This window comes from Cyphomyrmex costatus, unplaced genomic scaffold, assembly GCF_001594065.2.
Source record: "Cyphomyrmex costatus isolate MS0001 unplaced genomic scaffold, Ccosl1.0 scaffold187, whole genome shotgun sequence".
Classification (NCBI taxonomy): Eukaryota; Metazoa; Arthropoda; class Insecta; order Hymenoptera; family Formicidae; genus Cyphomyrmex; species Cyphomyrmex costatus.
Window position 1 is genome coordinate 167,719 of NW_017275900.1, and position 11,822 is coordinate 179,540.

The 11,822-nt window shown below is 35.4% G+C and overlaps 1 protein-coding gene across 1 annotated transcript in view; it reads right to left on the reverse strand.

Moving 5' to 3' along the window:
- dpy (fibrillin-like protein dumpy) overlaps nucleotides 1–10,835 on the reverse strand; it is a 38,073-nt gene extending 27,238 nt beyond the window's left edge. Inside the window, exons 1-18 of the mRNA XM_018537885.1 lie at nucleotides 10,823–10,835; nucleotides 10,310–10,630; nucleotides 9,721–10,029; nucleotides 7,943–8,269; nucleotides 7,546–7,854; nucleotides 6,619–6,936; nucleotides 6,075–6,401; nucleotides 5,774–5,995; nucleotides 4,901–5,230; nucleotides 4,604–4,804; nucleotides 4,112–4,417; nucleotides 3,720–4,028; nucleotides 3,294–3,617; nucleotides 2,530–2,841; nucleotides 2,098–2,424; nucleotides 1,690–1,995; nucleotides 1,251–1,559; nucleotides 842–1,159 (exon numbers count right to left, since the gene is read on the reverse strand). Coding sequence (XP_018393387.1) covers nucleotides 842–1,159; nucleotides 1,251–1,559; nucleotides 1,690–1,995; nucleotides 2,098–2,424; nucleotides 2,530–2,841; nucleotides 3,294–3,617; nucleotides 3,720–4,028; nucleotides 4,112–4,417; nucleotides 4,604–4,804; nucleotides 4,901–5,230; nucleotides 5,774–5,995; nucleotides 6,075–6,401; nucleotides 6,619–6,936; nucleotides 7,546–7,854; nucleotides 7,943–8,269; nucleotides 9,721–10,029; nucleotides 10,310–10,630; nucleotides 10,823–10,835 — 5,188 coding nt within the window. The remainder of the gene's footprint in view (nucleotides 1–841; nucleotides 1,160–1,250; nucleotides 1,560–1,689; nucleotides 1,996–2,097; nucleotides 2,425–2,529; nucleotides 2,842–3,293; nucleotides 3,618–3,719; nucleotides 4,029–4,111; nucleotides 4,418–4,603; nucleotides 4,805–4,900; nucleotides 5,231–5,773; nucleotides 5,996–6,074; nucleotides 6,402–6,618; nucleotides 6,937–7,545; nucleotides 7,855–7,942; nucleotides 8,270–9,720; nucleotides 10,030–10,309; nucleotides 10,631–10,822) is intronic.
- Between the last annotated feature and the right edge of the window lie 987 nt (nucleotides 10,836–11,822).

An 11,822-nucleotide genomic window follows, 5' to 3' on the forward strand; every position in this document is an offset into this window, starting at 1 on the left:
ATCAGTAAACATAGAATTATAAAAATTCATATGTAATAATATATTATATATATATAAATTAAATAGAAACTGAGAGAAAAGGGCATTAGGAGTCAGGCGCAGATAACTTTACGCAAATGCTAGTATATAACAAACAAAACTTCTTTATTCTAAAAATGTGCTTACATGTTTCGGCTCATTTTTTAGCCTTCTTTAGAGACAAAGTAATAACATAAATAAAATGAGATTAAGAGACGTTTAATCACAGTGAGCCCCTCACAACCAGGAAATTAAAAAAAAAAATTTTTTCTTTTCTTTTTTTGTTTTTCTTTCATCCTTTCTTTTTCTTTCATGTGATATGTACTGTTAGATGGAATTAATATCAGATTTGATTTCCTGGTTGCGAGGGGCTCACTGTGATTAAACGTCTCTTGATCTCGTTTTATTTATGTTATTACTTTGTCTCTGAAGAAGGCTAAAAAATGAGCCGAAATATGTAAGCACATTTTTAGAATAAAGAAGTTTTGTTTGTTATATACTAGCATTTGCGTAAAGTTATCTGCGCCTGACTTCTAGTACCCTTTTCTCTCAAAATGTTTCTATTTAATTTATAAGGAGTCTTCGTTATTTAAAATTATTATGTTTTTATAAAAATTTAAATAATTTGTATAAATAACAAAAATAGAATAAAAAAAATATGTGAATGGTTCTGTATCAAATAGATAACAAAATTTTAATATTATTATAGCGATTTTAATAAAATTTATTTGTGATAATGGTAATGCAACAATTTTGGTACAAAATTTTCTGTGTCTCAAATATAAATGCAATAAAATCATATCAATTTTTTTCTTATACTTACGTTCTCTTAAGATGCATTGAGTGAATGGATCACCGGTATAATCATTTATACAAGAACACATCGGAGTATGACTGACAACATGACAATTAGCGTTTGCACCGCAGGAACCAATGCATGGGTCCCGACATTTCTTATTAATACAGGCTAAATGATTAGAACATTCGCTGTTACTGATGCACTCCGCTCTGCAATTTGGCGGACTACCGATAAAATCGGGTAAACACGTGCACACAGATTCATCAGCGCGAGGTTGACATTGCGAATTGGGACCGCACGGGTTTGGCTTGCATGGTGTAATGGGTAATACAGGTATTTGAGCTAAAAGGACAAAGTTTGATGCATAAAAAAAAAAGATTTTCTCAAAACTTCCACATTGATCATAAATATGGACGTAACAAACGATACTTACGTGGTGGTAAATAGCATCTAACAAACGGATCACCTGTTTGAGAGGGTGAACAAATACAAATTGGATTATGATTCACTACTTGACAGGATGCACCTAATCCGCAACTTCCAGGACAAGGATTCGTACACTTCTGATTATTACAAGCTTCATTCTGAGGGCAATCCGTACTGACTATGCATTCGGGCCTGCAGGTCGGAGGACTACCTAAATATCCTCTTATGCAGGAACAGACCGCATGATTGTTTATAACACGGCATTCGCTATTCGGTCCGCAAGATGAAGGGATGCATGGATTAGCAAGTGGTATGTCTGATACACAAAAATAATGGATATTTAATTCCCAGAAATAATTTACGAAACAATTATGTAACTACACATAATTTTATAACATCGAAAATAAGAGTGATCCTTATCGTAAGTATTGGGGAGCTATGTATACCTTGTAGAGGTGTGCACTGGCTGAATGCATTGCCAGTCATATTTCCAGGACAACTGCACATGGGAATGTGACTGATCACGGTACATAATGCATTAACAGCGCAAGCTCCGGGGCATGGATCCAGGCATTTGTTACGTATACACGCTCTATCGCGAGGACAATCTGCGTTTAGGACGCATTCCGGTCGGCAACCTACATTCGGATTTCCTCGGAATTCCGGTAGACAAGTACAGATACCGTCAAAGCATTGCGCGTTAGGGCCACAAGGTGACGGAACGCAGGCATCTTCGACTGGGGATGGAGTGGCTGCAAAATATAATCGATATAGGGATTAACGAGCTCTAATCACGCTATGATTCATGTTAACATTTCAAGTTAGATACTGGATGAATGGCTCGTATCGCTTACATATTGCTGGCAATATCTCGCAAAGGACAAACGTATTTCCAGTGTATCCTTCGGGACATCTGCACGTGGGAATATGGTTGATAACCGAACACAGGGCATTGGTGCCACATGATCCGGGACATGGATCTACACATTTCATATTAATACAAGCCTTATCACTCGCACATTCCGAGTGTATGCTACATTCAGGTCTGCAATTAGGTGGTTGGCCAATATAATTTTCCAAACAGATACACGCAGGAGAACCACCGATATTTCTGCATTGGGAGAAACTACCACACGGGGATGGCACGCAAGGGTCTTTCTGTACTAATGGCGGCGTTATGGCTGAAAGATACTTGGAGTTACGATTGGTGACGATTATGCGACATATAGCAATATATGTTAAAAAATTATATTAGTATAATTTCTTCATAAATTCAATTGTCTTACGTGGAATTAAAGAGCATATGGTGAATGGATCTCCGCTGTAACCGGACATACAACTACAGATAGGACTATGATTAACGACCATACAATTGGTATTGAGTCCGCATGGACTTGGGCAGGGGTTCACGCATTTGTAGTCCTTGCATACTAATTGTGGGGAACACTCTGAGCTAGCGACGCATTCAGGTCTACATGCAGGTGGGGTTCCAATGTATGTCGGAAGGCATGAACAAACAGCCTGTCCGGACACTTCTTTGCATTTGCTGTTGGGTCCACAGGGTGATGGGGCGCAAACGTTCTCATCTGAGATTATTTCTGGGAAAAATTTAATATATTAGTAAAATTATATAGATAAATATATAAACATCTATAAAATTTATTTAAAAATTTGTCTCTAAACGTAATTAGTTTAATTGTATCTTAAAACTATATATAAAAATATGAAATATATAAGTTTATTCCTTTCTTTAAAAAAAATGTAAAAATTTTTAATATTAATTAAAACAATTTTTTTAAAATTTTAGATCTTTTGTTTTCAATTTTTTAAAAAAAAGTTAAAAATTTTTACAACACAAAAAGATGTTAACTTCACATATGGACCGTCTCATTTAAATTGTAATATACTTATGTAAGAAGACTCATATAAAAACGGAAAAAAAAAGATTAATGTATAAAGCAATATTCTTTTGGATTCAACATTTTGTACGATTTCTATTATAAAAAATTTTTACAAAATAAAATTAGACTGTTTGATTATAGACACTTACTGTCTATGGAACAAGAAATGAAAGGATCTCCGGTATATCCAGGAAGACATGTGCACATCGGTTGATGATTAACGACTGAGCACTCGGCGTTTTGGCCGCACATACCGGCGCAAGGATTGGTGCACTTGTTTCTTACGCACATCAAATTGGATGCACAATCAGGATTAATAATGCATTCGGGTCGACACGCTAAGTACGGATTACCGACATAGCTAGAGCTACACTGACAAATTGCGATATTGTCTCGCTCTCTACATATTGCATTCGCACCACATTCAAAGTTTACGCAAGGCGACGATACTGGTTCCTGTTCTATTGGGCGTGCTAAAACAACGTAAAGGACAAATAGATTATAAGCAACGTCGAACAAAAATAAGGTCAGTTAAAATTTTGCGATTTTATAAAAAAAGCTTTTATATCTCTTACGTATCGCAGAGCAACGCGTGTACGGATCACCGGTGAGACCGTAGGAACAGACGCAATGGGGCACGTGTTGTATCACATGACATTCTGCATTTTCCCCACATAAACCTGGGCAGGGATTCCTACATTTTTGTCGCATACAACTTTGATGGCTAGGGCACTCAGGATTTGAGATACATTCAGGTCGGCAATACGGGGGAGAGCCTCTGTATTCAGATAGACACGAGCAGGATGGCAAATCGTTAACGACTTGGCACTGAGCGTACGGACCACAGGGTGAAGGCTGACAAGGGTTTATTACTACTATTGGTTCTAGATAGAATAAAAATCATGTTTCAATCTTTAATCTGATGGTTGAAGCTTACGCAGTATGCTTTGAATCAAGATTTTCTTACTCATAATATCGCATCTGATAAATGGGTCGCCTGTGTAGCTCTCGGGGCATGAGCAAACAGGGTTGTGATTGACGACTATGCATCTTGCTTGGATGCCGCATGTACCAGGGCAAGGATCTTTACATTTTTGATTAGCGCAAGCTTCGTTCGGCCGACAGTCAGAGCTAAGGGTACATTCGGGTCGGCAGAGAGGCGGTGATCCGAGAAACTCTGGTGCACAAGTACACACAGCTTGTCCATTTAATTCTCTACATATGCTGTTTGGACCACAAGGATTCGGGCTGCATGGTCTTGTCACGGACGGGGCTGCATATATAATAGGATAGATACTAATTAGCATATTCTCGAACACGTGCATCTGGTTTCTCGATTTTGATATCATACCTCTTATTATATCGCAAGAAATGAATGCGTTTCCAGAGGTACCAGGGGGGCAACTGCACATCGGTGTGTGATTTATCACAGTGCACAAACTATTTTGTCCACAAGTACCTAGACAAGGATCGACACATCTGTTTCGTATGCATGCTTTGTCAATTGAACAATCTGTACTAAATACGCATTCTGGTCGACAGCCAACGTGTGGGTCGCCAAAGTATTCAGATAAACAAATGCAAATGCCGTTGTTGCATTGAGCGTTTGGTCCACAAGGTGATCTATTGCATGGATCAATTGGCTGCGTTGGCTCATTGTCTACATTATTACAATTATCGATTTAAATAAAGTTGTAAATACATTGAAAAATATTATATAATTGCAAAAATAAAAAAAATTTTAATATAAACTTACATATTGGTACAGGCTGACAACCAATAAACGGATCACCAGTATAACTTTCTATACATCTGCAGATTGGAATGTGATTATGAACAGTACAATCAGAATTCAGACCACAAGAACCTGGACAGGGATCTTGGCATCTCTCGCGAATACAAGCTTGATTGCTCGGACAATCGGCAGAAATAACGCATTCTGGACGACAATTTGGTGGTGTACCAATGTAATTAATCATACAAGAACAGGATGGATAACCGTTGATGTTGCGACATTGCGAATTAGATCCGCACGGTGACGGTATGCAAGGGTCTGAGGGCAGGCTTGGTAAGTAACTCGGAACAGCTAAAATTTATAATAAAATCTTTGAATTTCAACGAAACATTAAAAAAAAATGTTTTTTAAATAAACTTGAATTATATAACTATTTTCTAATTAAGAATATGAAATCTCTGTAAAATGTTTCAAAACTTATTAACATTTCTAAGAATATAATTTTACTTCTTCATATAATAGTTGTATTCAGTACAATGACCGCTCACTGAGCCCTCAGTGAGCTTTTGTATCTGTCTGATCTATATTTTTAGATTTAACGGAATATGCCAACCAGATGCGAGAGCTCAATGAGCGATCGTTGTACTGAATGCACCCAATAAAAGCTTTAAATAAAAACAAAAGATTTTATGCAAAGACAATTATTTCTTAAAAAATAGCAAATATTAACATTTTTTAATATAAAAAATGAATTATAGAGTAAAAGTTTAGTGTAATGTATATAAGATTCGTTCCGCTTACGTGGTACAAATAAGCAACGTATAAATGGATCACCGCTGAATCCAGGTTTGCATGTGCATATTGGACTATGGTTTACGACTCTACATGACGTACCCTGACCGCAAGAATTGGGACAAGGATCAACACATTTATTATTTTCGCAAGCTCGATTTATCGCACAATCTGTGCTAACTGTACATTCGGGTCTACAACCGGGTGGTGCGCCAATATAAGTCGGTAGACAAGAACAAACAGCTTGACCGTTGCTTTCTCTACATTGACTATATGGTCCGCAAGGAGATAATTGACAGGGATTAACCTTATCTGCTACCACCGCTGCAAGAAAGTCAGGTATTTACAATCACATAATTATCTACAAAAAAGATGCGTATGAGATTTTTAAGTGAGTTCTTACGGGCTTCAACGATAAGGTTGCAAAATATGAATGGATTTCCTGTATACCGCTCAAAGCAAGTACAAGTTGGTGCATGATTAATTACGTAGCATTGTGCGTTTTGGCCGCATGTTCCTGGACATGGATCTTTACATTTTAAACCAATACATGCTTGATTGGACGGACAGTCGGAATTGAGTGTACACTCAGGTCTGCACCCTTCATAAGGATTGCCAATATAATCGGTCGAGCACGAGCAAGAACCAGCATTTTGCTGAATTCTGCATACTGCATTTGCACCACACGGAGATGGTGTGCATGGCGTGGGTACGCTAGGCTGTACATCAACTAAAATAAGAATCAAAAAGTAATTTAATTAACCATTCTTAAACAAAAACGTATTTGATAAATTGTAATCTTGTAATAATAATAATTTAATATTAATTTCGTTATTAATTCTTTCACATAAGTAAACGTGAATTAATTGTGAATTAATAGAAATCGAGAAGTAAATTTAACTTCTAAAATATTTAAATAATTGAATCATTCTTTAAAATTCTCTTACATTGCTGGGGAGAACATTGCGTAAACGGATCGCCAGTGTAACCAGGGGTGCAGGCGCACATTGGTGTGTGACTAACAACATTGCAAACGGCATTGATGCCGCACGCATTGATGCACGGATCGCGACATTTTTGGTTGATGCAAGCCATTTTGTTCGAGCATTCGCTGTTGCTAATACATTCATACCGACAGTTCGGAGGTGATCCAATAAATTCTTGCAAGCACGAGCAAGAGGGTTGATCATTAATCACTTGGCATTGCGCGTTTAGTCCACACGGTGATGGTTGACAAGGATTAAGTACAGGTAATGGATCCTCAGCTTTAAAAGTAATATCGGTTAACATTAATTGAGGCACTATATTGAAATATATTTATATTATGCGCGTGTTCGAAATAATAAAATAAAACAAATCGCGAAAATTAATTTGTTAAATCTTAATTATTTTAGAAGGTTATTTTAGAAAGAATAAGAAAAAAATTTTTCTTACGAATGGGGAAACAATTAATAAACGGATCTCCGGTCATCCCAGATCGACAGACGCAAATAGGATTGTGATTAATGACGTTGCAGATTGTGTTACGACCGCAACTTCCTAGACAAGGGTCCCGACATTTTTGATTGATGCATGCTTCATTCTTCGGGCAATTTGAACTAATTACACATTCGGGCCTGCAAGTCGGAGGCGCGCCGATAAATCCACTTATGCAACTACATACAGCCTGCATATTATTTTGTCGGCATTGACTATTCGGACCACACGGAGACGGATTACATGGGTTGTTAATAGGTGGCACTATAAGAAGGAAAAATTGTAATTACTGAATAAAGATTTGATGTACTAAAAATAAAGATATTATTTGATAATATATCAAATAAGATTTAATATTCTGATATGTCAGTTACGTGTTTAGAATTTTCAAAGAATACCTGGCACGGGAGAACATAGGACGAAAGCATTTCCGTCCATTCCCGAGGGACAAGTACACATAGGAACATGATTGTACACATTGCATATAGCATTTTGACCACAAACACCCGGACAAGGATCCACACATTTATTTCGCACACACGCTCGCGTATTCGGACAATCATTATTCAATACGCATTCTGGTCGACAACCGCTGTAAGGATCCCCAAAATATTCTGCTATACAATTACAAATTCCTCCATTACATTGCGTATTAGGTCCACAAGGCGAAGGTGTGCATGGATCCGGTTTGGAAGGGGCAACAATGACTATAATAATTCCGTGTAAGAAGATCAAGTATGATACAATAAGGAGAACAAAAAATTATTATTATATATTCCTGATGGGGAATCTTACGTGGTTTTACGGAACATCCAATGAAAGGATCGCCAGTGTAATCAGGTAAACACGAGCAAATCGGTACATGATTTACGACACTACATTCGGCCATAATGCCGCATAAGCCTGGACAGGGATCTTTACATCTTTGCTGCATGCAAGCCATATTAGCTGGGCATTCTGCATTGATTGTGCATTCTGGTTTACAATTTGGTGGACTGCCTCTGTATGTTGGTAAACAAGAACACGATGGCACTCCTCCGATATCACGACATTCGGAAAACATGCCACAAGGGGATGGTATGCACGGATCTCTCGTAATATCACTTACAACAGGCGGACTCACTGCAATGAATTATGAACAGTTTGAGAGGTACATAATTGTTATAAAATCTAATTGCATATTACAATATCCATTTCTATACAATATTCTTGTAAATTAATGAACAGTAAAAGACTTATTATTTCTCATTGTGCCAGAAATTAAGACTTTTCAAATATTATTAATAAGTATTATTGTTTATCGATTCTCAAAGAAAATTAATTAGACAGAGTTATATACGATCTCAAAATAGTATTTAGTATTTTGATGAAATAAATATTTTATCAAGATCTGAGTATATTTATATTAAATATAATTAATTAATTTGTTAATATAATTAATTATATTTATTAAATAATTATATTTATTAAATATAATTACGCATTCTAATAATGTGTATGTAAATATAAGATATCCTATTTTAATTTTTATATCCAAACATCTTAAAAAAATATATAGGATACAAAAAAATATTTCAAACAAAAATTATATGGCCCGATATAGCACAATAATGATGAAATCAGTTTTTTAAAAAATATAGATTTGTCATAGTTATACGAAAAATATGTAACTATTTTTTAAAATGTATGATTTTATTTACATTAGGTATATAGTAAGTAAAATAATAGACTCCTTATAATTAAGTAAAAAGAAAAATTTACATAGGCTAATATGGATTCAGCGCGGTAATAAGGTAAATTTATATCAAGATTTATATAAATATAATAGTTTACTATAACATAATATATAATTACATAGAGTGCGGTTTAGCTATTGTTTTTAGCCATCTTCATTTAATTATCAGAAGACGCGGTAGTGTCTTCGGCCATGTTCAAAAACTGAAAGACACTACAAGTCTCTTATCCCGAGCCACCAAAGTCTATTTTTCGGGTGTGCATAACTACTAAAATATAAAAAATTTTGAATCGAACGTTATATGTTCTGAAAGGCGGCATCGCCACGAGTAATTTAAAAAGTGAAATTCGTTCGTTAAATATTCCACTTTTCTCTATAATACCTTCCTGTTGATTTTGTAAGGTGAGTCACTTTAAATAAATTTCAGATTATGGTTTGTTTTCACCAATGTTTAATAATTACAGATATTTTAACACTGAATCTGTCAATTTGATGCGACTTATTTACAAGATTTGCAAAGATAAGTTTAAATTTTATTAGCTAAAGATGATTCAAAAAAAGAGTTGAAACATTCTGATATTTCTATTTTTATTGTTAAGAATAAAGAATTTGATAGAGATCAGGTTTTGATTGATTGCGTACCAACAACAACGCTGCACTCTCACTTGCCCTTTTATCATTAGAGATTTTTTTTTACATAATATGATTTCACTAACTATTTTGCATATAAAAGGCCATTATTATTTATACTTTTCGAGATATTTTAATGTAAAAGTTAAAATAGGACACTGTATATAAGTTGCTGAAAATTATTATTAAACAAAATTGGAAATCGTACCAGGTGTCTGAAAGCAAACAGTAAATGGATCTCCAGTATAACCATTCTTGCAAGAGCAAATCGGATTATGTTTGATGACTCTGCAATTCGAATTTTTGCCGCAAGATCCAGGGCAAGGATCTTGGCACTTTTGATTCAAGCAAGCAAGATTAAGGGAACAATCCGAACTTGTCACGCATTCAGGTCGACATGCAGGTGGACTACCGATGAAAGTCGGTAAGCAAGAACAGACTGCTTGATTGTTATTAACACGACACTGGCTGTTGGGTCCGCAAGGTGACGGATTGCAAACATCTCTCGGAGTATCGACTAAAATGTTAGATGTATCTTTCAAATTTTTGGTATTAAAGAAGGAAAGAATATTTAAAGTATTCATTTACAAAAATATTAAGAACATTCGTAAATTAAATTAACACGCGTTAAAAGATTTATTTAAAAACAAAACAAGACAATATCATGATATTGTAAATCTTATCAAATACCTACATATGTATAAAATAAAAAATTTTTAATATAACAAAAAGAACGTAGAAAATTTTAATTAAGCGAGATATAAAGCTTTTTAGTATTCAAAAAAATATTATCGTACCAACATCGCGTATCACAGTACAATATTGGAAGGGATTGCCACTATAACCGGAAATACATGTGCAAGATGGTCGATGATTAATAACTTGACATTCGGTAAATTGTCCGCAGACACCAGGACATGGATCTCTGCACTTTGATTGTACGCAAGCAAGAATAGATATGCAATCTGTATCAACCACGCATTCAGGACGACATCCTTCATAAGGATTGCCAATATAATCTAATAAACAAGAACAGGATCCGACACCAAACTGTTCCTTGCAAATGGCGTTAAAGCCACAGGGTGACGGTTTACAAGGTGATAATAGGATTGGTGTAGCTGAAAATAGAATATAAAATAGAAAATGTTTCGAATAACTTTTAACTAATTTTTTAAGAAAAATTAGAAAGATACGAGGGCAACTTGCAAAGTTTCTTTAAGTCACACAGAAATAGCGCGCCTATCGCAAAAAAGACATAATGGTCAAAACGTACATCTTTCATGGTTGCTGTCAAATTTTCAGACAATTACGTCCATTAGTCATTTAGTTATGAGCAGTCAAACAAAGCAAATCAAACATTTTTTCAACAATGGATAAAAAGGAGTTTCGTGCAGTAATAAAATACTATTTTTTAAAAGGGAAAATATCTACGCAGATTCAAGCAGAGTTGCAGAAGGTTCACATCTACTCCTTCATTACCATCAGTTTTTAGGTAAAACGAATTTAAACGTGGTCGTACCAACACCGATGATAAACCACCTAGTGGACGCCCGAAAACTGCTACCAACGAAGAAATGGTCAATCGATATTGTTATGAGTGACCGCTTGAAGTTGTGTGAGATAGTAGAAATGATAGGCATCTCAGAAGAACGGCTATTTCATATCCTGCATGAAATATTGGGCATGAGAAAGTTGACGTCGCGATGGGTGCCGCGTTTGCTTACGATGGAGAATAAATAAATATGCTTTGCATATGACCATGTCTAAGTAGTGTTTCACTAAGACAAGATTTCTTGTCTTAAAGAACATTTCTTGTTTTGTCCTGATTTTCAAGATAAGAAATTACGATTCTCTTGTCTTGAGCATTTCTTTACACTGCATTTCTTGTCTTGATCTCAAGAAACTTGAATTTCTTGAAATTTTTTGTTTTTTAAATAGGGCCTAAAAAACAATTAAACATAAAACATAAAAACAAACATAAAACAAAAAAACAAAAAACATTAAGGGGATCCTAAAGAAAATTAATCGTATTGGAAATAGCACTTACACACACAGATGATTACGTGTCATTGACACATCACTACATGAATACCTTACTCACGCACGCCATACATATACATAGATTTTTGTATCGTAATTATGTTTTAATTAGACATCTAAATCTAATTTTAAAACTCCACGCTGTTTCTTCATGCAAACTACATGCCTGTGGACTAGTATTTCTTGAGTACAGATTGCGCAACTTTTATATAAAACAAATGTTGTTACGACGTGCAACGACGTGACAGCTTTGGAGCGCCATATTAGACT